At 27.2% G+C, this 27,794-nt stretch overlaps 2 protein-coding genes across 2 annotated transcripts in view; one reads left to right on the top strand and one right to left on the bottom strand.

Moving 5' to 3' along the window:
- Positions 1-27,794, bottom strand: part of LOC113556412 (amyloid beta A4 precursor protein-binding family B member 1-interacting protein-like) — a 400,319-nt gene that overhangs the window by 289,936 nt on the left and 82,589 nt on the right. The gene's annotated exons all lie outside the window — the stretch shown is intronic.
- On the top strand, positions 83-17,838 carry LOC113556413. The gene is made up of 4 exons (XM_026961337.1): positions 83-292; positions 9,280-9,374; positions 10,677-11,145; positions 17,528-17,838. The coding sequence occupies exons 1-4, from the start codon at positions 251-253 to the stop codon at positions 17,726-17,728; spliced, it is 807 nt and encodes a 268-aa protein (XP_026817138.1). The 5' UTR covers positions 83-250; the 3' UTR covers positions 17,729-17,838.

Below are 27,794 nucleotides of genomic sequence, written 5' to 3'. Positions count from 1 at the left end.
TAATATATTTATTCTTGTTAAAACGTACACATATACGTTTTTTTTTTTTAATATCACTACGAAATTTGGCGACCAACACAACAACAGCAGTTGAACACGCTCGAAAATAATGGGTGCGTTTTTCGAGGCGGCCTGGAAATTGTTGACGGCATTCAAACACTATATTTACGCTGCAACTGCACAAGTCATTCAAACTTTCCACACACTTTTCAACTGACTTTTAAACAAACAGTTTGCTTATCAACGGAAAATGGCTAAATTCAACCTTTGTCGACAACTCATCACCGTCCAGGTAAAATACCTTTGTGTATTAAACGATAGGAAACGGTTTGCTTCCTATGAGAATAACTTACGTGGTCGCAAGTATAACGTATTTTATTGCATTTGTTTTATATTAAAAACAATCAATGATTTTATTTCAATAACTATAATTTAATTATAATAGAGTATTACAATTGTTTTTAATATACTCACGACAAACTTCATTGTTAGGAGCAATTAATATTGAATTAAATTATTTTATTTCTATAAGGAAATACGATATTAATAAATAACAATAACTAATTGACTTATTTAATTAACGGCAGTATTTTCATAGACAATATATATATATATATATATTAGTATAGACTTTCAAAAGCATTTTTTGTAAAATCTATTGCAAAATATATTAACTATCATTATAATATTATAAGCTACGTCAAAATGTTATGTTTTTGAAAACCAAATCGGTTGTAAAAAATACGTGAAGCTAATATCAAATATTTTGCTGAAATATAGTATTAGCTTAAGTTTATATAATCAAATAATCTCAAATTAATATTTAATCAAATATGCTATAATTATTTTTACGAATTTTCAAAAACTATATTTTAAATTAACACTTTAAAATAATTGTACGATTTTTAAACATGAAATTCCATCAAGGATATTCAAGATATTTTTAGTATAACTTATTGTTCTACTGCTATCTGTTAAATTCATTATTTAAATACCTACGATTAAAGTATAACGCTTCAGTCGTACTTAGATTGTTAAATTAACAGTATTATATTATTATTGATAAAATCTCAACTAGTAACCAAACATATCAGTAAGTGTTAAGCAAATTTATTTATTTTATTAAACTATAGGTAGACGGAACGTTGTATTTGTAAAAATAAAATAAGGATCAATACACTTATTTATACTCAAACGGTACATTTAATTAAATCGATATTCTTATGATCACCATTTTTATAAACACAAAAGAATTTAAACGAAGACTAAAAAAAAATTATTTTCAAGCAATGCTCATGATTTTATGAATACCAACATAAATCGTATTTTCATGTGGTTTGGAATAAAACGCTTATCTTCGACTCGATGTGTACTTAAATGCACGACTCGTATATTACGTGCCGACAAAGTGTTTGGAATATATAGTAAAAAATACGATCTCTGCGGGTGACGATCGACGACTATTGACGTATTCTACGATGTGTGCAATGACGTTTACAAACTTCCAACAGCAGACGTTCTGAAACGATAAACGACGGTATACAGGCATACATCGCGGTTCATACTTTTTTTTAGATTTCATTTAAATAATTGTAAATAAAAACGGGGTTAACAGCAAATAATAAAAAAAAAAACATAAAAATAAAACTTAAAGGAGCAATTGGCTTTTCGGTGTATTTTCTAAACGATTACTGATACTATTCCACTGAATTCGTTATGGATTTTTTCATGTTAACCATACGTTAATAACAATTTTCAATATTTATACTTTATTTTTATTTTTCAAATACAAATATTATTATTGAAATTACTCATTTCATAATCTACCATTTATATTCGAATAGAGCACAATGGTTTATAAGTTTATTTTAATAAAATTATGCCTATTAATTAATCAACGATTTGTAATGCTATACAAATTCAAATTTTCTCTCTCTCTCTCTATATATATATATATATTCTCGATTTATTATAAGCATATTTATGTACAGATATTGTGTGAAGAGTTAATTAGTTTTTAACGATAAATGCGACGATACGTTTAAAAAAAAATAGTGTTTTAATAGTGGCTTGCAAGCATTTTAAGTTTTGAAAAATGGCCCTCGAGTCACTTTCAGTTGGCTATCCCCGGTATATATATATATAAGAGAGAGATACGGGAACAGGATAAACCGCTGGGAAGGGTGTATTTAAATTTTAAAACAATAATAAATCATTGCGTTTGGCTAACAAGTGTATAAGTGAAGCTCGGTTTTCACAAAACCAGTCAAGATTTAAAAACGACCGATCGTTTTGCAACCATAGTATGTCATATTATTATCACCGTACTGATCGTCATCTTTGCATTCGCAAACGCATTTCCGACGTCTGACCATTCCATATATCGATATTTTTATGCACGCGGCGCGGCGGGTGCGTCGTATGTAACGTCATAACGACGTTGACGAACGCTGCTGCTATTTTACGCGCAGAAAAACAACAACGCGCGAAACACACTTGGTGTGCGCCGCAGCGGACTCGATACGGTTTCTAGCAAGCCGACGGATATCGCATTATATTAGTATGTAGCGGTGTGGTACGGCGCGGTTGCGTCGGGTCTGGGGGTCAAACGATTACGTCGACGGTGTGATTTATTATCGCGGGTGAGTTAATAGTACTCACGCGTATAACTTTCCGGAGAACTGCGAGTAATGGTTTACGGTTAATCACGGCTAGGTTTCTGCGCGGCGCAGTTGAATTTAAATCTTTTTCCTAAATTGCATCTGCGACGGTCCTACGGAAAAACCGACCATTAAAAATGCATATATGTAGGTGGGTACGCTATTATGTACACCACACCTTATACGTCCGTTATTTGCACGCGTCCACGTATTATAATATTCGCGCACCACGCAAACACCACGCGTCGCCGTTGTAATGATATCCACGGGCACGCCGTGTATTTATCTAAACAATATTATTATCGTAGCACCTATCCGTGTATATACGATCGATATTGCGCGTAAACTGCGGCCGTGTGAATTTTTTTACGATGCGGACAAATCGACTTTGTATGCGTTGGCGGTCGTGCGGCGACGGCGATGTGACTTACGCGCATTACTCTTCAGCTTGTGATAGGTAGGTGTGTGTTATATTATACTGTACGAGCGCTTAGAATTATTTAACCGGTCGCTTGGAAATTTAACCATTTGATAAAAATAAATAAATAATAAAATGTAAAAAAGCTAAAAGAAAAATTGTTGATTTTGAGAATTTATGTACAAAAAGCAAGGAGACTGTTATAAATATAAAAAATAAAATCTCCCAGCATCGCACGATGAAAAGCCAAAAATTACCATAATCAGTGTATTTTTTCCCCTCGGTGGAGCGAAGTGTGCACACTTATTTCCTGTTTTATTTTTCATTGGCCTAAAAATGAAATGAGTCGTGCGTAATCATTCAGTTTTGAAAGGTCGTATAAAATAATCAGTAAAGAAATCATTCCCCGGCTACGCTAAAAAATATAAAAATATATAACGTTAAGATAAAACAACGTGCCGGGAATCGTTCATAATCTATAGACAAACACACGTTTCGTATTTCTTCAATATCGATGTTAAACAACGCGTTATGGGGTGAGCAAGAAGTTGACAGCTAGCCAAACGGTGTTGTGTTTTTGACGTTGAAATCAGAATCGCGATTCAGTGATTGTTTTTCTCAGAAAAACTAAACATAAATATGTACAGTTAACTATAATAGCTGTTACATACAGAGACTTCCGAATGTCAAAATGTCAAAAATGAAGACAATATTAGATGGTATTGTGTAATATTATAAAAACGGTGGTCTGGAGGGGGCGACGAATGGGAAACAAAGGTGGAATTTCCCAGCGTTTAATTTTTAAAGTCATACCGAATCTTTTTACCGGGGTCCTTATTATTGGACGGTCTGGCTGCGTCTTCCCAAAAGAAAATATTGAGTTTTGATAAAAATATATTTTGTATAATGCAATATGTTTTTCTCTTATTTGAAATAAAAAAATTATTCTTTAGTTTTCAGCAATATTAACTGTTTATGTGTATCATATGACATATAAAGAAGTATTATAATATTTTTGTGTACTGTGTTATTATTTTGTAAATATTTCAAATAACAATATGGTGAATACAGAAGAAAACCCCGAATAATGAAAGTCATTATGGTGAAATCGGGAGGATTAACTATATTTTAAAATCAAAAACAGTATGAGTATTGAAATATTTATCATTAATCGTAAAAGAGGTGGTCAAAATGTTGGACTAGTCTGGAAACAAATCTACATCAAAGGTAATTTAATAGTTTTCAACTCGGAATTCACGTGTATTTTGTATACACTATATTATTGAACAGTTTTTAATAAAATAATATTTCATATAAACATCACAAAATATCAGTATACCTTTTATTTTATCTTATTATCATGATTTGATTTGTAAGTTTTATTAAAACGAATTTCTACCTCTAATATATACAACCAGTAATTTGTTTAACTCCCGTTAGTAAATAAAAAACTTCTTTATTTTTATCAGTAATAAAAACAATTTAAATACAATAATTTAATATAAACCATTAAAGTTATCTGATTTTTGGGTATTCTAAGAGCCGTTTTATGACTCTCAATGTCGATTACAGTGAACTGAAAATCAGTATTTATATCTTAAAAATATTTCAGAAGTATAATAATAATATATTGTTATAGTGTGCTTGAATTTAATACCTGATAACAGTTTTATGACGAAAGTAAATGTCAATAATTCGTTGACAATTTATTTCATTATTTTAGTATTAAATTCACAAATATAAGAATAATTTGTGCACGAACAGTTTTATAAGTCGACAGTGATCACATTCAGATATTTATTATGATATCACTAAAAAAAAAAACTATATGGTTTATTATATTGAACCTAATATTTATGCCATTTATGGTTGGATTTGTTTAGATTTTATGACTAAATAAATTCGTAATATTATATTAAAATAACCATTCAATATATATAATACAATATTGTAATATCAACTAAAGCTTACTAAAGAAAATGGAAAGTATGTACTTTAAAAAGTAATGTGTATTGTGTTTTGGACATAAATTGTGTTTTTTTTTTTTTTTTTTTTGAAAGTGGATATTAAAGTGAATTCAATATACAAAAAAAAAAAAAAAAAATTAAAAACAAGAAAAGTCGATCTGCTGTTTAGCAGATTTTGAGTGTACCATGTCAATGGGTAGGTCAATGTGTTGAAATTAAATTGAATAATAAATCATTGTATGAGTGAATATGAATAACGATTGTGACCACATAATGTATGTCAGGTTCTCTTTCATAGGATATTTTATGATTTATTTATATCACCATAAAAGTTATTTATTTTTCTGTTGGAAATATTGGAAGTTGATCTCATTTTTATAGAAAATATCGCTTGTATTATTTAATAATTACTATATTCATAAATCATAACATATTATTGTTATTAATTTATTAACCAATGTCGTCATCTTGTAAATAGTGTGAGTAGGTTAGAGTATGAAAATTAGTCTAAATATTTTTTTTTTAAGTATCATAATTTGAAATGTTTCAAGATTCTATAAAAAAATTATGTTTTGATTTACAACAAAACACTAAAAACCGTTTGAGAATTAATCGTTATTTTACATTTGAATATTTAATTTCAACAAAATGTGAACTTAAAACACTTAAAAAATCAATATTATCGTGATACTATAAACTTTTTTTTCAGTAAAAACAATTTTTGAGAAAAATCGCAAATTTTTCAATTCCTAATTATAACAATTAAAAAGTTTATTAATTTATAAGTTTTTAACTACAGGTAAATTTTTAAGTTTTTGAGATTTTGTTATAATTTGAAGTTCGTTCACTTTAAAAAAATATTTATAAATAGTTATTAGTTTTTTCAATAATTTAAAAAAATAATGACAGATGTTTACATTCGACTCCCTCATTTTATCAACTAGATAAATTTACAACCAGAAACCATACTTGAAAATTGAGATTTTTACAACTCCTTAAGGTTACATCTACTACAAATATATCATTATAATCCACTATATTATTGGAAAATTTCTAAAGGATGTTTATGTCGTGTTACATTTTTTAAAAATATTTTAAAATTAACTTGATCTATAGGAAATCATCATTGTGAATTAATTATTACCTGCATCCAATAAAACTGTGTAAAATATAATTAAATCTCTATATTGAATGAAAGCTTAAAAAACTATTTCTTTCGTATTAAATTATTCTATAATTTCACACTTACAATAAATAAATTTAATAAATGTATTTACTATTTATGAAGCAACTATTTGATTCCTAAACTCGCACTATAAAAATGTAATTTCGTTTATGAAAAATGGCTAAGACTTTTTCTTTACGTGTTTAGCGTGAACAATTCTAGTAAGAAAATATGTCTGGACTTTGGTTTGTAGTTTAAATTTGTGACCAACAAAACACTTGTTATGGATTCTGTTTTGGTGCGTCTTTACGACACCACTTTTTTTTTTTTAACACATTTTGGGAATATTCTCAAAGTTTTATATTATATATTTTTTCTACAGATTGAAAATTGAACACATATGGTACTTTGAAAATGTATTTCTTTTTTTGTATTTCCCAATATTTTTTTTTTTTTAATTCGTTCAAAATTGGAAAATGATCAAAATAAAAGTCTGTTGAATTTATGATAACGTTTAGAACAAAACCTTAACATTAAAAAAAAATTTATTTTATTTTATATCTATTGCAAATTGTGTCATTTAAACATATAAACATATACTGTAACTATTACTGTGATAAGGCATAGTATTACATTATTAAAATCGGTTGTATTTTACTGTTTATTTTATGTATAGTACGATAAAGTAACAATGTCGTTATTTTAGCAAGTGTCAATATATTTAAACAAATTTAAATCAACATTATATCACTTTTATAGATTTTTATCAGATTAATTACGTTCCTACATGTTTTAATAATAATACTAACCGTCAAAACTATCAAACACCGCATTCAATCGACATAACGTATATTAATGTGCATTGAAATGACTTTGTTTTCGATTGATCTTAAAAAAAAAAAAAATGCTTATTGCTTCTCATAGTAAGAAATAGTAAAGATGTCTTTGTAAATACTTAATGTCAACTTAAGGTCCCGTATATTAGATTTAAACAAACCACTTTTATACTTTACGCAGGTAGCACCATAACATCCAGTAGCATCCGACATCGTATAAATTTTCGTATACTGTGACATTTCTGTAGGTACCCTACAGTTGGCACTATTGCACGATAAAATAACTTTAATTGAGGTAAAAGCGCAATAATATAGGATAGTAATACGAAGAACGTCTAATGCGAATTTATTAGTAGATAAGTAGCTAATATATTTTTCTAGCAGATCGTAATTACGATTGGAATGGCTTATGTTTTAGGAACTTAGTGGATCTGTATAAAACCTACGTTAAAAAGAAACAGCAAAATATCTTTGAAACTAAATTGCCATTCTTACATTGGAGTAAATAATTAACTTTCAACTTATTAACTCTTGTATTATTCATCCCAATGTTTTGGTTTTTTTTTTAATGATGTAAGTCGATAGACTAAATCAATGATTGCGATAAACACTAATTTTTACCGATATTGTAATGATCAAATGTCAGCGATCTACGTATAATTTAATTTACAACTATATGTTTATTTGAATAAATCGTACTTTGTCAATGTTTTGAAATAAAAAACCGTCATCTGTTAAAAACTTCTCGCGCACCTCATAAACTTCACGTGGATAACGTTTAACAAAATAAATTCATAATTTCGTTCGTTATTATTGTCTCAACATAAAAATCAACAATGTCGTACAGCTGCTTAAAAACACGAACCGAATTTTAATGAAAAAGTAACCTAGTACAATAGTTATTGTTAGGTCTGCACGTCGAATGAACATCGAAAAAATATTCATCTGACGCAGATATGGGGCAGATTATTTTACCTAATTTTACATTCATTTTTACGATACGTAGTTTATACTTAAGCATAATAATAATAATATAGTAAAAGCATTGCAACTTTTTAGAAAACCTCCCACGGTAAGATAATTATTAGGCATTATTATTGGCGCACTTGTCATTTTGGGAGTAAAGAAAAATCACGTGCCTACAGAGGGGATGGTATGAAACTGATTTTGGATTCATGTCACAACTTATATTATTATGTCAGAAATTGTACTAAATTTCCATTTATATATTTATCTGTCTTTATTACTTTAAATTATCTTACTGAATTTTGATGAAATATAACAATAATGTAATTTGCAATAATATTTAAATCGCAAGGGAAAAAGAACTTGCATGTACATGTTTATAATATATTTTATATTTTAATTCTTTATTTTTTTTATTTCATATAAATTTATATGTGTAACTGTGAAAAACATAAGTAATAAGTGATGGAATAATAAATAATACAATTCAAATAAAATAATATATCTTATTTTAATAGAATAAATTATAAAATTGTGTGTTTCATATTATAAGAATGGGGTGAATAAGATTTCCAACAGCTATTGAAAATCAATTTAAAAATCCTTTATTTCATAAAAATATATTCTTTAGATGTACCAGTTTTATATTTTCACGTCCAGATTTTGATTCCTAAAGCTTTACCAATTAAATGACAATATTATTCCATTAGATAATGTGTTATTTGAATTTTATCAAAGATTTACTAAATAAGAAGTTTAAGTGCAACCTTTTAGTCTCTATTGATTCACATTATTCTAATTTTCAAACTCTATATAAATAAATTTATGTTTTGAAAGAACCCATTAGAAAAAGATAGAATATTACCAATTTTATTTATTACTAATCGCCTAAAAACGAATTAAACACTATTAAAACTAAAACGATTTGTGTATAATATTGTATCATAACTAGTGTTTTTATAAATAAAATGTATTTTATTATACTTATAAAATATAAACAAAACATTCATAATGATTAGAAATTGGAATAAAATATGATGTTTAATAATGTTTTAATATAAAGTTGTATTGTTAACATTTCTTATCTTTATAAATATTATTTTTTACAATATATATATATATATATATAAATAAACACATTATACATACATACATATATTGTTTAAATGATAAGCAAAATTTGTTGTATACATATCTGAAACTTAACTATAATAATAATTGTAGTTTCAGATTGCTTTTATTTTAATAAATGTTTATCTCGTTACAGTTAATTTGCATGACAATCTTTTTTGTAGAAGTCAAAGGAGGATTTATGAGTGGAATGATTGAAAAGTGCAAAGTAGTTGGTAGAAGCATAGCCAGGTATAGTTAATTTATTTCCATCAGTATTACTTTTTTAGAGCTATATCAATAGAATTCTTATTTTTTTTCTGACTTTTAGGGTCATAACTAAAATATTATAAGTTATAATATAATAGTGGTACAGAACGGTATTTTATATACTATAGATATCGCTTTATATAATACGAGTATAATATGTAATATAAATACGACTATATATACTATCGCGATAACAAATAACAAACGATATTTTTAGTATCGAATACCAATAGTTTAATATCAAAATTAAATTTATTAGCGGTTAATTTTACACACTTGATACAAGCTTTATACGATTATAATTTTATATTATATCAACACAATAAATAATTATAATAAAAACATTAAATAAATAAAAGTTGTATCAGTATTACTCACACTAAATTGCTGTAATGTATGAACACTATCCATTTAAACCTAAAATATTATATACTGTATAAAAAAGTTGAAAAATATTCCATGTTTCTAATAATGAGTAATTTTTAGTATATATTAATATAATCTGTAATCAATGGCAACTATGTATATAAACAAAGTATATTCGAGTTTCGTGGGCTACTCTATAGCAGATAATAGATGTTGAAAAAATCTTCCAAGCCTCAAGAAATCTAATTATATAACTGTTATAGAAATCAGTTAAATAATTTCTGAGATAAGCTATCAGAAACTTGCGTTTATCACGAAAACTCGTTGTCGTTAATTTGCATTAACTTCCTACAATCATACATCATCAAGGAGAAGTTACTAATTACTCAATTTTACGTAAAGCACTAATTATTTCAGAAAATATTAATTTTTTAGAAAAAAATTCTTTTACATAATTTTAAGACGTTACAAAACAGCATTTTTGAAAAATAAATATTTATCATGTTATTTTTGTACTTCTTTGAATTATAACATACATATTAAAATTCATATTCAAAAATATAAATGTATAATATTATTTAAAGTATTTCGTTCTATCAAAATCGTTTATTAGTAGCTTATTAGTTCAGTAACATTTTAAGTTTATGCAAGAGGAATTAATTTAATGGACAATCATTTTGTGGGACACCCTTATACAACTCGTTTACGCTATTCAAAACTTAAGCTCACAAACTACTAGTTTATAATTCGATTTTTATGCACCAATGAAATCCAAAAAATATTTTAATTTGAAATAAGAAATTTTATTTTTAAAAGACTTATAATTATCTAAAAACATATTTTCTTTAAATGTGTAATGTTTGCCTTAACCGTATACAACCACGTTTAAACTGTTGTCTGTTTGTCTATCATGAACAGTATACCGTCGAAGCTGGCAGACAAGGGCCAGTATGCGACGCATAAGGTGGTCGGTGCAATGAGCAACGCCGTCAAGCCAATACGGCCGTTGAAGCGAATCGTAGACGCGACCGGCGGGGCCATGTCCAATATGATGGGGTCCACCAGCCGGCTGTTGGGTAAGACGTTGGATCCTCCGCAAGATGTAATGTTCCTGTACACCAGGCCACTGAAGCAACTGGGCACGTCAAGGACGTACCAGGAAGCGGTCCGGAAAGTCCTCGGTCACGCGCTCACCAATGTGGTGTTGCACCACGACGAAATGGAGGAAGCGGCAGATACGGCAGCAAACTTGGACACAATGCCCGTGCTTAAGTCTGTGGTTGCCAAGCTCAAGAAGGCTGGCGCGACCAAGGATGACATCGCAGATATCGTCAGTGTGTTGGGACGAAACGGAAAACAGGACCTCCCCGTCGAGATACAATCAGAGGTAGGTAAATAATGGTTACGCGCTAGAATTACATAATACTGTTCCCGTTCAAAATTTCGAGCGTCGACCTATCGTAATCACGTATTAAAAACATATCGATTTTCTCTCGTCTCACTCCAAATGAGCCACAGGTTCGGCGTGCTGTGTCATTCGACGGTAGGATTTTAAATGGTTTTTAAAGGCTGGTATCCGTTGACACCTCTAGTGGTTACCAGATGTATTGGCAAAAATAATAATAATAATAATAAGAAGAAGAAGAATTATGTATATCAGGGGTGAACAGCGAGAAGAGACTCGCGAGCCACCAAGTATATCAATAAATATGGAAGAGCCAAAATGTAATAGAAAAAAAAAAGGTCATACATGAATTTAAATATACATAAATTCATATAAAAGTTTTTTTGTAAAAATGTTACGATATGAAACGAGCCGCAAAAGTCTATGACGCGAGCTGTGGTTGGGCCACCCCTGATATATATATATATATATATACGTAAACAAAACAATAAGAAAACCGGCCAAGGTGAGAATCATTAGGGAAAAAAAATTTATAATATACAGTATACACTACGTTACGGCACATTCCTTCTGAAGGCTTAACGACAGGTCCTGCTATTTACTCTATAATTATGATAGGGTTGCGCATGAGCGTGAATAAATGATATAACTTGTTCGCCGACGAAGCGAACAAGTCAGCAGACGATGGAGACATCGGTGAGAGAGAGAGAATGAGAGAGTTGTAAAGATGATTATGTTAATGAGCTGGCCAATATTCTAATCACCATGATACGGTGTCAGGCATCTTGACCGGACCGTATGAAAAGGGTGAGAATGTGCATGTGTGCGTAGGCCGCATGGATAGGCGTTATCGTCGATCGGCGGATCTGGACCCGCGGGACAGGAAACACTGTCGCACATTCATTACCGATTGTAAAAATAATTAATTAAATGTGCCTATGTATTCAAAGTATTATCGTGTTTCATTAACTTTGTTCTTCAAAGACTTTAGACAATTTTAACTATTGACGGCACATTTTCAAACATTTCAAACCGCTGTTTCAATAACCCTCCATTTTGTTTTTGGAGAAACTCCATAAAGTTGTTTATGCATAAACAATGTGACTAGGTGCAAAAGCGCGTTAACGCCGAATAATAAAATTTAGTTTCTACATAAACATTTAACTTTGTTCAAATTTAAAATGTTGAAAATTGAGATACATTGCAATAGTCAATAGACTTCTTAAAAATATTACAACAACATAATGATTTCAACCAGACGTATTTTGAAAATAGTTATTGTAGTTTTTAAATCAATTTAAATGATAAATTACAAATTTGGAGTATTGTTAAAAACAAAAATCAAATTTAACTGGAAAATATATTTTTATAGATTTTATACCTATGTATAAATATTTTATACCTAACTATAAAAAAATCCTCATCGTATAATTTTACATTTCGTGAAATCCCGATGAAAAAAAAAATATTATTACGTGTCTACTAAGATGAACGCAGCATAGTTCTTTTGGATTTAATAACTTTCAATATGCATAACAATACTATTTCCATTGTTCGAAGCATTCCTTTGAAATATGAAAACCTTAGTTGTGAAATTAATATTAAATTTACAAGATTTTAATAAAATATAAACATATTTTTGCTATAACAACCGATATTACGTATAAATAAATAAATATCAGAATAAAGTTATGATTATCGTTAGAGACATATAAACGTTTACAAATTTAAAAATTTTGAATTCATATTAACATTATTTTTTTTTCTTCTTAAAAGTGAATATCAATATAATCGAAATGTATTATATTGAGTGTTTGATAAATCATATAACCAAATACTATAAAATCATTTAAATTTTAGTCATTTATTTAGGCAAATTATTTGGTGCCATTAAGTTACGAATTTATAATATTTATTATAAATTTAATAATTTTATTCTACTTTAGTTTTGAAAACGCTAAAATAATTATTAATTAAATGGATTCAAATAAACTGGGTAGTCTGTTTTTAAACTTAGTGGATCGTAATAAATTTAGTGCTCCTATGAAAATATGTGATTATATTTGATTAGTCTGTGTTAGAACACCCACTCTATAGTAACAAAAGAAAGTTCACATCTATGGCATTAAAGTGTGTTCATCTGAACGTGTCATCATAATTTTATTGACATTTTAAACTATTGAGTAGGTAATAAAAAATTAGATTAATAGTTACAACTATTTGTAAGGAAAACAAATTTAAAACGCAGTTTAAACACCGTATATCATATTATCATCATCGAGTAGATTCAGTTCGGAACAGGATAAGTTAAATCATTTATAGATATTGTGCGCACCTATAATGAATAATGTCATTAGTAATACACTAATCTTACAGAAATATAATATATAATTGTCATATAATTTGTAAATACATTTATGTATTTATTTTTTGATTGATTTCAAAGTAGAGGTGATGTAAGGTTTTTATTAATGAATTTAATTAGAAAGACTTGCGCATTCGTCATTAGTACACATTTTTTTCCCCCTGGAAATAAATCGAATTATTAAAACGCTTATGACACGATCAATGGAGTGTATGATATCATACTCATTTGTGTGCCCTTGGGTATATAATATTATTTACTCTACGCCGTACGAACGTACCACTTCACGTATTCAATTCTATTTAACAATATGCTGTACGCACGAACACAATATTATTATAATCATTAACTTTCTATTTATTTATTTTAAATAGTATTACCCCTGTAGTGTTATTTTTTTGATCGTTTTATTATAATAATTTATCATACGATTGTATAACATGAATATGAATTCGCTAACTCGCGAGTATTATGTTGTTTAGTAATATGCTTTTTACGAATACATTCTCGATTGTAGATTATTTAGTGAAATTCTCATCATCGTAATTATTATTTTCGTACACTTATTATGCATATAGTTATACTTTTGAAACAAAAAATAACGTATTCGTTAACTCATCTTTTGTATAAGTTTTTGTAATGACTTGAAATATTTCCAACAAACGTATAATAATAATAACTATTGTTATTGTAAAGTTTATTTTAGATAAAAAAAATAATGATCATTGTAAATTAAATCGAAGTAGAGGAGAATATAATCCGTACCTTTATGCGAATATATTATACAGACTGATGCATTTTAGAATTTATAAGACTGTCATTTGACCAAAGAAATTAATAGATACGTAAAACGAAAATGAAATCGTTATATTCTAGTGAAACTCATTGCATTACGGTACAATAAATATTGTATATGGGGGCAAGGTAAAACAATTAGAAGTTGCATTAGTTAACCTAGTTAGAGGAAATTAATTTATTACAGAAATTAACGAAAATTAACATCGAAATAAGATCCACGTATCTATATCATTTAAACCTGTGCATTTTGAAATTCATAAAATAATAAATAGCGTTTTTATGTGTCATTTTTAATGTATAAAAACTGGAAACCTTTTTTACAGTTCTGTATCTTACATAACTATTATCTTAATAAAATTAAAAACATATCAAATACATTAGCAAATTAATACAATTAATAACAATTTGTAAACGACATAATATTCCAATCCTCCTACAGATTTTCTTATCAATTTTTACAAGTGTATTATATAAATAATTCATAGTGTATATTATAGTATAAAAAAACTGTTGGGTCAAATCACAATTTAGTAGATTGCATTGTGTTCTACATAGAAAGACGCATTATACGTAACACTCTTTTTGCAGTTGCTAGAAGTAGATACAAAGTATTATAATATCGCTTTAACGAGCTTCAAATTAACTACGTGTTCTTATGCAACAATGTAAATAACTGTTTTTGAACATTGTTGCCTAAATAATAAAACATCTGGCATTTAAGTATCTACACGCTTTTTATACTCAAACCAATAGTAATTAGATAATATGCAGTATATTAACAATGTCGTATAGGTTAATAATTAAATAAAAAAAAAAAACAACAAATCATTTATTTTGAAATTATTAATATTCGCTATACATTTATGATATTTTATTAGCTATCTCAATGATTTTCTGTTCAAAATCCTTCGATCTATACAAATAAAATTCTGATGAAATTGAAGCTTTATAGTGAAATAAGGTATTTAACACAAACATTAACACGACTTTATGATTATAGTAACAGCATAATATAAACGTAACATTCAACTGATCTAGACACACGTCGTATGACGTATCGTGTCCGAGAATGAGTCTTTTACAAGATAGCAGCCCTATATATACGCATCGTAAATATTATCTAGCCATACATAATATGTGTGTGTGTGACATTAATAAATATTGCCTCTCATTACAATAGAAAGTTAAACTATGATACATAATATATTGACACGCGCACTCGTATGCTTATAATGTATGCATACTGATATTAATTGCATGTTTTAACAAGTACGAATAATATATTGTTCTTAAAATGTAACAACCTATTTTCATTTAGTATATATACTTATTTATTATAATACTTTAATAACCAAAAATTCAAAAATGTATGTTTTATAGATAATATATAATACAATTTTGTATAGAGTAAACATGTAACAATGCAATAACTAAATGTGTTGTATAATGAAATATTTCATCACCGAATATTGATATAAATTTTGTATAAAGTCATGAGGGTTTTCATTAACTCAAAATAAAATCACTTTAGGATATTATGAAAATAATCGCTATCAATATTGGTTTTTGTAAAAAAAAAAAAAAACATTATACTTATTATTATATTGTGCAGATTAAGGTACCAACATATTACATACAATCGTTGCATTAGTGTACTGTTTAACGAAAACCAATTCAAAACAATACAACAACAAACAAAAAATAAATCCATGAATTGAAACTATTAGAAGGTAATGATATACAATATTTGATTGAGTACGGCGTTTCATCGTATAACACGCACTTAATATTATGGCCTCATAAATTATTAAACCGTACCAAATTTCCCTAATTAAATCATAAACATACTGCACGCTTGTTTTCGAGTAATGAATGATGTTTATTCTTCCGTCGTTAATCATCTCCGGCGCATGTGAATATAAGACGTACATTTGGGTATTATACGATCTACGTCTATAACACTCGGGCGTAATGCATAGCAATAATCTGTTGCTCAATATACGTTGACATTACGATTCGGTGAAGATACAAGATTTAATTCAAAATTAATCAAGAATTTTTGTTTTAGCTGAAATTAAACCTAAAACATTTTACAGGATTAACCGAACTGTATAAGGACAATAGGATGTACTTACTCATAGAGTATAATACAATATAATATTACATTATTACGGTTTGTTGATGAAAATGCACTAGTATACATAACCTTGTAAAATACTCAACACAAAAATACCTAAACTCAATAAATTACGTCGTAAATTATCTACTGACGCATACACTTGACCGATATGCGATTAGGTAAAATAATCACCTAAGTAAATGAATATGTCAAAGCATTGTTTAGAACAAAACAAAAAATAACTTACCGTTCTTAATTATAATTATTGTAATGATGTGCGCCTATAAGTAATCATATTATCTATGCTTGAAAAAATTACCCAATATGAACTAAAACTAAACACAATTTCATTTCTTAAAACGTGAAAATTTCGTTTTGTTTTGTATCTCGTAGGTACCATGGTGTTTTTATAAATGGTAGAAAAACGTTGTAATTTACATATTTGAATCGTGATAATAATGTTGCGATCCGAAGACCGAGTATTTAATAATAAATATTACAGTCGGTACCAAACCCATGGGGCTAATATTTTTAACCATTTGCGTTTAGATTCTTTGTGGTTTGTTCGCACGGTAGTTAATAAAGTATTTATTTTTTAAAAAGTATATTTTTTTGATTTATTTCAAAATATCTTGTAGTCTAAAATTTGTAAAGATTTTAATAATAATTTTATTTCTAAGAACTAATATTATATTTTCCTAACAGAGAATTACGAAAACCAAAATAAATTATATGTTATGTATGATTTTTAGATTTATACCAATGATATAAAAATCTATCATAAAAAGCATCTATAGGTAGGTTTTTTATATTTATAAATTAATATGACTATTATACTTACTTGGTTAATATATAGGTTTTTAGATATCTTTACATAATGGTGAAATTTAAATACGAGTATTTCAAGGAACTTTTAATATAAAAGTTGTTCATACTGCATGTGTGAAATAAAATACTATTGCCTTATTTAATTTTAAATAGCAATATATCGTATTTCAGCAAATTAATATTTGTTTAATACGATTGATCATGTACGATAATATCATGTTGTTATTTATACTAAATAGTTTGTTCACTCGCAGGTCCTTGGCATTCTAAAAGACCGAAAGGGAAATTTTAAAACAGATGGGCCCATGGCGGAATTACGTTGGATTGCAGAGCACCCCAATGGATTCTATCGGATGGATGACAAAGAAAGGACTGATTACAAAATGAAGACGCAAAAAAAGTACTCGAAGTGTACAGTTTTACACCCACCAAGTTTTGACAGAATGAATAAATAATTTTTCGCATTTCTTTTCTAATCTCAATCGGTGGAAAATAAATTAATAAATTATATTTAATTTGATAAATTATTTATTTATGAAATAAATGTAGATTTTGGTGAGTTTTATTAGGTTTTTGATATTATTTCGATAACATGATACTTAATAAATGATATAAATCATTATTGTTTTTTTATGTTTGTTAATTTAATTGAATGCCGTACTATCACTAATAGCTACAGTATAGTTAAATTATTGCTAAGAATTTAGTTAATGTCTGGAACACCTTCCTACATAGTTATTAAATTTGAACGTCGTTTTATTAACTCATGTGCAGCATTTTTCGCAACAAATATCAATACTTTTATGAAGCGCAATAATGTAATTATTTTAAAACGGCGTTAGGGTAGACAAATTGGGTACAGCGTTGTCGTGGATTCATTTACATCGTATTTTCATATTATAACGATATTTTGTTCGTTCTTTGCAATTCGAAATAAAAAAAAAAAGTGGATTGAAGTAGGTAATCACTGCAGTATATTAGGTGTCAACAGTACATATTTATTGAGAAAGTCATTATAATAATATATGTGTTAACTACAAAATTCAATAATAAATCATTGCATACAGAATAATTTTAATTATTCAGATGAATATATAAATAACATAAATAGATTTTATATAGATAATTATCTTTTTTTGAATACTTATTTGTATTTTTTTTTTTTTTTTGTATAGTTTTATAATGGTATAGACTATAAAATATAGAAATTGACAGAATGCTATTTATGATAACAATGCATAAAAAAAATATAATATAATATAATACTTCATACGTTTAACTCAAAATATAAAATTAAAAAAAAATAATAATAATGCATTTATATTATCTCAATATCTTGTACAAGGAAAAATGAATTATAAATAAATCTTGTAAAATGCCTATGCACACACTTATAGGGTATAGCCACTTGTAATAAATAATTATCAAAGATAAACTATAAAATTCACGTTAATAATCAAAAAATATAAGTACTAAATAACACGTAATTTACAATTTTAAATAATTAAGAAGTGTATAATTTATACTCGTATATACTCTTTTTTAAATATATAAAACCGAATTGCCTATACGAATTTAATTTTGGTCTAATTCTAAAGCAAATGAGAGCAATACACTATTACCCAATATTTAATTATACGGTGTACAGTACATGACGCTTGTTTGTTATCGTCATATCGTTCTTGACAATAATAATAAAATTAATAAAAATTATATTGTAAAATTATTCTTATTTTATTATTTAAAAAAAATTGATTTTATCAGTAACATGGATTAAGATCCTCATGCTTCATAGTTCGTGTTTGTAATATTATAATAATGTGATTAAAAAAATGTATAATTTATTTATTAATTTTTTTTTTTACTATAATTTTTAAAATACCTATATAATTTCCAACACTGAGTAGATTGAATTTATTTCTATCGAAAACATTTCATTTTAACAACGTTATTGTGTGTATAAAAGTATAATGATAAACGTTAAAATTTTCAAGTTTCTACGAATGCTACTTTTAAATTATACTGAAATAACTAATATCGTTATTCTTCATTTAAACATCTGATTTCATCCAAGGTAAAACTTAAAATTACTAGAAAAAACTGTGTATATATATTTTTAGATATTTTGGTTACACGATGAGGAACTTTGTATTAAATTGTCAAGCCTTATATATAGTAATTAAATATTAGATACATTTTGGCTACAATATATAATTTGAAAATGTTTATGAATTTGGTCGAAATTTATAAAAAAAATTAAAATAACTAAAAATAGTCGTGGTTTAGATGTGTTATTAATTATTATGTTGACAGCCCATAATTCTTTTGCTGTTCTAGTGATAGTTATTCAACAGAGTTTGTTAATTAATTATAAAAAATATATTAAACAACTACAGAACAACTAAAATATCAGACAGTATTAGAAGAAATATTGTAATTATAGTAATATACGAATGTTAATATAGTATAGTGTAGAGTATATAAATAAACAAATAAATTACATTTTAAATAATTTTTTTTTAAAGAAACACTAACAATTTTTATTTAAGAACAATACTTTCGGATTCTATAAACAAAATACAAGACCAAAATTTCACGACTTGATGAATCATTCTGTTTAAGTTAGCATCGTAAACAACTCTATATTATGTTCTATTTAAATGTATTATTTTAATGAGATTTAATGCAATCAAATATTCAATGTTGTAATACACAGCAACTCCTTACGTCAGTTATGCTTAAATTTTTAACTTCTATAATACTGTATAATGTATATAACGTACAAATGTACAATACATAATATCATTATCATTTTTTAATTGTCAAAAAAGATAACGTTTAGTTTAATTTTGCACAATAATCATCGCTTTGAAAGTTTAGAATACCATTTTAGCAGTTGCATTTGAACTTCTTTGTTACAATTGAACAATAAAATCTTTAAGACTCGTTAAAAGTGAATATATAAATAGTCGTTTAGCTTATATTGGATAATTTTATGTTTAGTAGTGGTGGACCGTACGAAATGCAACTTTTAACTTTTATGGTGGCCCAGAAACTAACAAATTTAATTTTCTAATTATGAAATATGCTTATATTTTATTGAGGATTTAAACTCGTTTACGATTTTACATGGTTGCTATAATCACGAATAGAAGGTTCTATTCTTTATTTATTTATATACTTTATATACTTTTTTATATCGTATACATTATACACTATAGATATTCTTAATTACATGTTGGATTTCTCGATCTAACTTAACCTATCGATCACATATAATGATGACAGATGGATAGATACAAATGGAATACAAGAATAGATAATATATTATCATAGTATAAATTAAATTATAGTATCAGTACAGAATTATTAGTCTTCTACGGTGACATCTGGTTCAGAGTAAATTGTACGGTAAAAATAAAAAAAAATGATCGTATAAGCGTGAAGAACAAACCGTAGAAAAAGAACTATCGACTACCAGGTAAAGGTATCGGGTCATCGGGCACATAGAATCACAACGATTTATAAATACATAACGTTTATAAATACTGCAAAAAATAATAAATGGATGATTTTTTTTCAGCTTTGTTGTCTTGTCCATTTTTTTTTTTATAAATCAGCTATAGACTGTATAATACAAATGGAAAAAAAATATTCAATAACTGATTTCCGTAATCAGTATTGTGTACGCTAATACGCTGATATTCCCAAAAAGATGATATTTTTTGATTAAAAGATTACATGATGTAAAAATGTATGAAAAAACAAAAACCACAACTGATATGTACCTACTTAAAATCATACCGTAAAAAATGTTATTAAAAAATAAAAACCATTCTGTATAATGTATATTGCATATTGTTATATTATTATAGAACACTGATCGTGGTAATCTAATGCGATACGTTGCACTAAAGTTTGCGGTAAACAATGATTTTTGAATTTTATTATAAATTCAACTTTACCTAGATACCCCACAAATCAACAACTACTACTCGAATATAACAAATTTTTTTTTATAGATGTACATGCTTCAATGTCATGGATTATTCGCACCTATAGTGTTCGATTACATATAAAATATGGTTGCAAGATTATTGGAATTTTTACCTAAATCCATGTGTTTATATATACTATCAGTATTGATTTGATTGATGGCTTATTTTTTTGATGATGAAGTGTTGAAGAGATGTCATGTTTTTGAGTATTAAGGGCAGTAAGACAATAAGACAATATTATGTATTAAATTGTATTGAGTATTTTTTATGATGTATCACACGATGGATTGATGAGTTATTGATGATCAGATAAAGTGTATAAGATGCGAGTATTCTATTATCTGGTTATATTTAATTATTTGTATGATTATTTATTCTTTCTTAATCGAGTTGCCCTTTTTGGTAACTGATTTTATTTTATATTCCTTATTTTCATGTTATCGGCTACAGCTAATTCCTACACTAAGTGGTTTTTCAGTGTTTTCGTTATTGATTTTTGTATTTCGTTGATTATTTCTTTAGTTGGAATTTTATTTATTGTAGTGATCGTTGTGGACGAGACCGTTTCGTTAGCCGTTGTGTCTGATTTTTTTTGTTTCCTGGAATACCTACGCGAGACGGATCTCACATATTTTTTTTTCCAATTAGAATGAATTCCAAAAATGTTTTTGGACGTACTAATTGGATTTATAACATCGGTTTGAAAATGCTAAGGAAAAAGTTCATATTATTATAACGTAAAACATAAAATTGAGTAAACATATTATTTTTAATCTATTTTTGCATGCATATGTGTGTGCGTGACGTTAAAAGCTACATCAGCTGCTTTTTGGCTCGTATATTATAAATTTATAACATACGCCTACCAATATAGTATTATTTATACATCATTTATATATTATATACATACATGGGGCGATGGTGCTAAAGTGCATCGGTGCACCGCCGGTCAGCCCTCGTGGTATATTATAATAATAACAATATCATCGTGTAAACTACAATATGGGCTGCAATGACCACGTCGTCGGCTACAGCTGCAGTCGTCCCACCCACACCCGCGGGCCGTACTACGATATACACATAATGCGCATAACGCGTAGTAGGTATACCTGTCTGTGTATTCAGCACTGTATATTATTATATATATGTTTGATATAATAACAGCGCACACAACCAAATCGCATATCATAGTATAATACACAGTCGTAGTTTATAATATATAGTATAATATTATTACGTGTACATAATATAGAGACACGTAATAATGCACAGGCATGCACAGGCATGCACATACGTATAACATTACGCGTGCCCCGACCGGATCGCATCAAAGTGAACCGTTCGGCCGTGTCAAACGTCGGAGAGATTCCGTGTCTATATATACATAGATAGATACACTACACCGCGTATAATAAGTGAATATAATATATTATGTATATATGTATAAATAAATATATATATATATATATATAGTATAATATATAAACACGCGTAGAAATTCGCCTGCCGTCGCTGTCAGTGCTAGGATTATATACGTACATATCCCGTGTTTGCCTGACGTCGGTTAACATTATAATAATATGTTTAAGTGCATTATATTCTAGAGACGTGAACCTGACTTTAGGAGATTCACGAATATACGCGACCGACTACATAATATATAGAATGTAGTTCAAAAATATGTGCTGCGTAGCCAGCCAATAAGGGGAGTTTTTGCAGGTGTTAAATCACTCATTCCCTAATTGTTTAAAACTGAAATAATATATCATAGCATTATAAAAATGCTGCGTTTTTTTATTTTTATTTTTTTTTGTGGTCAGATAACATTTAGGTAATTAGTAACTGTTAAAAAGCAATATTCAAAACCAAAAATCTTTCAGGTTCAATAATGGTTTTAATTTTTTTTTAATTTCAATAATGTCAACCTTTAAACATTTATGGTTATTATCAAGCATTAGCATAAGACAATACTCAGGTGATTCATAAAATATGCTCATTACTCATCCCCATTTGTTTCGTTAATAAAGAATTTATCCTTGAATTTTAGAACTTTTAAATATATTTAAAGCAATATTTGAAAATACTCAAATGTTTTATAACATTTAAGGAATGCCCTATATAGCAATACCAACTTCTTATTTTTGTTTTTTAATAAAAATCGCCATTTTTTTCAGTGAATTCAACTTTTTTTAAAATGTTGATGCATTTAAATTAAGATTCAAATAAGTAGTTTTAATATACTTATTTAACTTTGTGTACTAAAGATACTAGATTCATCATAATGGGTTTAGAAGATAATATGATGATTTGACAAAATTAGTAACTAATATTTATTCATCAAGTATTTATATTTTACATTTATTCTTATTATTGTTAACAAAAAGTTTTCATACCGGTAAGGAATCATTCCAAATTATTTTCAAACTAGAAAAATAAATAAATTCGATTTTTTATGAAATATGATAATATAAAACTTAAGAAATATTTATTATGAAAACATTTTTTACGAGTAAGTTAGTAAGTATACAAGTATACACATTTATTATTGAATAATTTCAGCAATAGCCAAAAAATACTAACAATAATCTTTAGAATTGAGCGACGGCCAGATAAGTTATATTATTATAACTTAAAATCAAATATATTTTTTCATTTGTATTGTAAATTTGTAAAAAAAAGAAATATAAACACGTTAGTTAATAATTATAAAGCCAATATAAGTTCATCGTGTATTTTATAATATAATATTATCATGGTTTTTCTTTTTTTTTTAAGAAACTTATTGCCATTTGATATTAATACTATAGGGTATAATACACGGAAATTGACTAGGGATGAAAAACCTTGCTTATTAGTACAAAAACTAAATTATTATTACTAAATAATAAAATTATGTTCACGCGTACCTACGGATTTTAGATAATATGGTTATTATAAGTTATGAACTTAATATAGGAGACATCTGTAAAATATAATTGTATGTATCGTAAATATACATATTTAAATTTACAAAAGCAGGTATATTTATACAGAAATATGATACGAAAACTATTTTTAACACACCACGAACGGTCAATGAATAACTTAAGAATAAAAACAAATTTCCATTTAAATATAGTCCGACACAGTGCCACCTGAATGTTTTTGGAAATAGGTTTGATATTCCAGTTAATTGTATTACAAAGCAATCTACTGTTATAACTATTTTATTTTAGATTCTGAGCGATGCGATTTCACAATAATGTATGTTTTTCTTTTTTTTTTCCAACAATATTTTATAATAATAATAAAAATTTTAAACTTTGAGAGTAGTTGCTGGTAAAAAAATTAAATCTAGTTTGTACTTTTGGGAAATAAAAATAAAAAATTCAAGTACTTTTTTATAGTAATCAGAATTACAAATTTAAATATTATTATCCTTGAAAATAGTTAAAAATAGTTGTTTTGTAATCTTGGTTAGGTATCAGAAAGTTAGATCATCTGCTTAGATTCGTTTTTCATTGTATACGATTATTTACCGTTGAATCAAAATTCAGCAAATAATAATATTATTAAGTATAATAGATAGTCAATGACAACAATCTACAGCTGTAGTAAAATGGAGAAATTACACATAAGATATTTTTTAAGTTATTTTTTAGATTTGTATGAATTATTTTCAACTAAATTCATTACAAACTATTATATCCAATATACACATAAATAGGTTTTAAATAAGAAATTGTTATTGTTTAATAGTCTCACAACTATATAAAATATTAAGTTTATATAAAATAAAAACACTGTTACATAAAAGTATGTTTATAAAGAAAAATAAAATGTAATTTTGTTTTATCTACAGATTTTTTATAAGGTATTCTACATAGGAGTAAGATAATATTATTATTTTGATTATATTTAAATTGATCCACAAAATCCATAATACCAAACGCGTCCAGCTATTTATCCACACTTTTAAATTACACCAAAGTTATAAACACGTATAAAAGTATGGAATAAATGTCAACTGAATTTAAATAATATATTTTTCAAATTAATGTATAATTTAAACCCTGTTGGAAAACATTAAATTAACAAAAAAAAATAATGATAAGTTTTGCTAGGCACTTATTATAATTAATTATATTTTTTATAACATCCTATCATAATTTACAACTTTATAAGATTAAATAATTAATTATATTGCTATTCAATTTTTAATTATTTTTTTTTTTTTTACATTAATTAAATGAACGACTACAGGGTACTGATAGCTGTGTTTTAATTTTAATATAATGTTAAACATTTGCATTATAATGATTAAAACAATGAATTTACTAGATTACTACACATTTGTATTATACCATTTGAAACCAATAGGTATATATAATTATTGGAAATTTCCCGTAGAAATCAAAATACACTATGAAATTAAAACTGAAAACGCATATAAATTATAAGACTTAGAAGATTTGAGTAGATACAGAAATACTTCATTAGAATAAATCTTACAGATCGTATCACCTTATACAAGGAGATTATAATTGAAAATTGAGAAATTGATAAATGATAAATTATATTTTAGCAAAATAACTTTTATGAATGTATTTAACAAAACGCCAACAATATACATAATGAATTTAATATTTGTGTAGTTTAACTAATTTCCCAAGTGTAATAGAATTATTTACTCTTAGAAATTTTTTTTTTTTTTTGTTTTGTTATTTTTACCACTTAGTAGCTGGTGACTATTTATTTAATTATTGAATTTAATAAACTATGTTCCAAACGAATAAACCGACAGTATAAAACCGTTCCTTTCAACAATAATATTCCTGGTATGTTGTTTGATTGGATTTGTATATTTTTTATACTCGTACTGGGATATAAAATACAATCTTAGAAATAATATCAAAATGAACCACAATAAAAGTATATTATATAATATTGATGGATTAGATAATCTTATACAATAAGTTAGACAAAAGATTTAACAATTGACGTTTCAACAATATGATGTTAACTTATTACGTTTGCTATACCGAGTAAAATATAATATATAACAAAGACTCGTCAGACAATTTTGAATTTTTGCTTAAGCAGACTTTTCATGTATTATTAATTTACAAGAAAATAAGTATAACAGCAGTCTACCTTTAAAAAACAGGGGCCCGTTGTATTATTGACATAATATCTCAAAGTTATGATAAATCAACGCACTCAAAAATAAACGATACTGGATGGAGTTTACGTAAAAAACATACCTGCCGACTCTTATTAAAAAAATATACGAGATTTCCGCACTTTCTTCAAACAATTTTGACGACAATTTAGCGGAAATTCTTTCAGCAGGGTACCAAAAAAAAAATAATAAATAATAATAATTGGAGACCTAACCAATCAAAAAAATTAATGTTCAATCAACATCCAAAAATAATAATAATTATAAAACTAAAACGTATATAATTTGTTCGACTTTCATAAAAACATTATAAATAATGTTAATGCGTTAATTTAACCCGATTATATAGTAATTTAGTGATAATTTTTGCTGACCGAATCGAAGCGTCTGTAGCATCCGTCAATTTTTTTATCTTAATTTTTTTTGCGGAACGCCGACATCGCACGCGCCAATCGTTATTAAATTAATGAATAAAAGCGAACTTTTTTGCTTTTTTTTGTTTTTCAATTTAAAAGTTTTTTTATAAAAAAAACCCATTTGGCCTGAGGAATAAAAAAAATGTGCGATTAATTAACAGTATTTTGCATTAATAACCGGACGCTGTGGGCACAAATAGTACTGCAAAACAGCCGTCAGTTTACACTCACCCCATCTGCGCACGTGAAACACCACCCCAGTACGGTCGACGATTCGTCGAGCCAACGTCATCGTTCCTTCGTACATTGCAACACGGTCGGCGCGTCGGAGGCGATAATTAATATTCGCGTTAATAATGGAATGATAATTAAACGAATATTATTTGGGGCACATGGCGCGTACGTGACGCCTACGTTAACGTGGTGCACTGCAGCGCAAAAACGATGCTTATAAACAACTACAGGGGCGAAAAAAAACTCAAAAAACTTAAATCCATACTCAGAAACAGTCCTTCGAGGATCACACGCTATGTCAAAAAACACGGCAAGGCATAAATTTGTTTAGCAATCGGTTAGGTTAGGCCGTGTATGTTTGTTGGAGGAACAGTACAAATACGACGATCATACGTTTGTTAATATGCTAGGCAAATAAATATTTTTCTTTTTCGGACCACAATGAGTTATAAGTTATAATAGTATAAAAATATTTCAAATGGGTTTAAAGTGTAAAGATAATTTTATTTTTATTTTTATTTTTAAAAATTGAATTAAAAGCTAAATTGATAACAATTTACTACAATTGCTCAATAATCGGTTACATATTTTATTTTTTTTTCACAAAATATGATATTTATATCAAATCGAAATAAGAAAATTGTATAAAAGTAAATGCACAAAAACAAAAATAATACACACAATATGAATAGTTAACAGAAAGGAAAGTGAA

Source organism: Rhopalosiphum maidis, chromosome 3 (genome assembly GCF_003676215.2).
Source record: "Rhopalosiphum maidis isolate BTI-1 chromosome 3, ASM367621v3, whole genome shotgun sequence".
In the NCBI taxonomy this organism is placed as follows: Eukaryota; Metazoa; Arthropoda; class Insecta; order Hemiptera; family Aphididae; genus Rhopalosiphum; species Rhopalosiphum maidis.
The sequence above is the reverse complement of the archived record's forward strand: the minus strand, read 5'-3'. Positions and strand labels throughout refer to the sequence as shown.

Bases quoted from the DNA above. Each gene is read 5' to 3' on its own strand.
- LOC113556413 (XM_026961337.1), top strand. From the start codon at position 251: ATGGCTAAATTCAACCTTTGTCGACAACTCATCACCGTCCAG. The intron at 9,375-10,676 runs GTATAGTTAATT...TATCATGAACAG, and splicing joins GTTGGTAGAAGCATAGCCAG to TATACCGTCGAAGCTGGCAG. The intron at 11,146-17,527 runs GTAGGTAAATAA...GTTCACTCGCAG, and splicing joins CCGTCGAGATACAATCAGAG to GTCCTTGGCATTCTAAAAGA.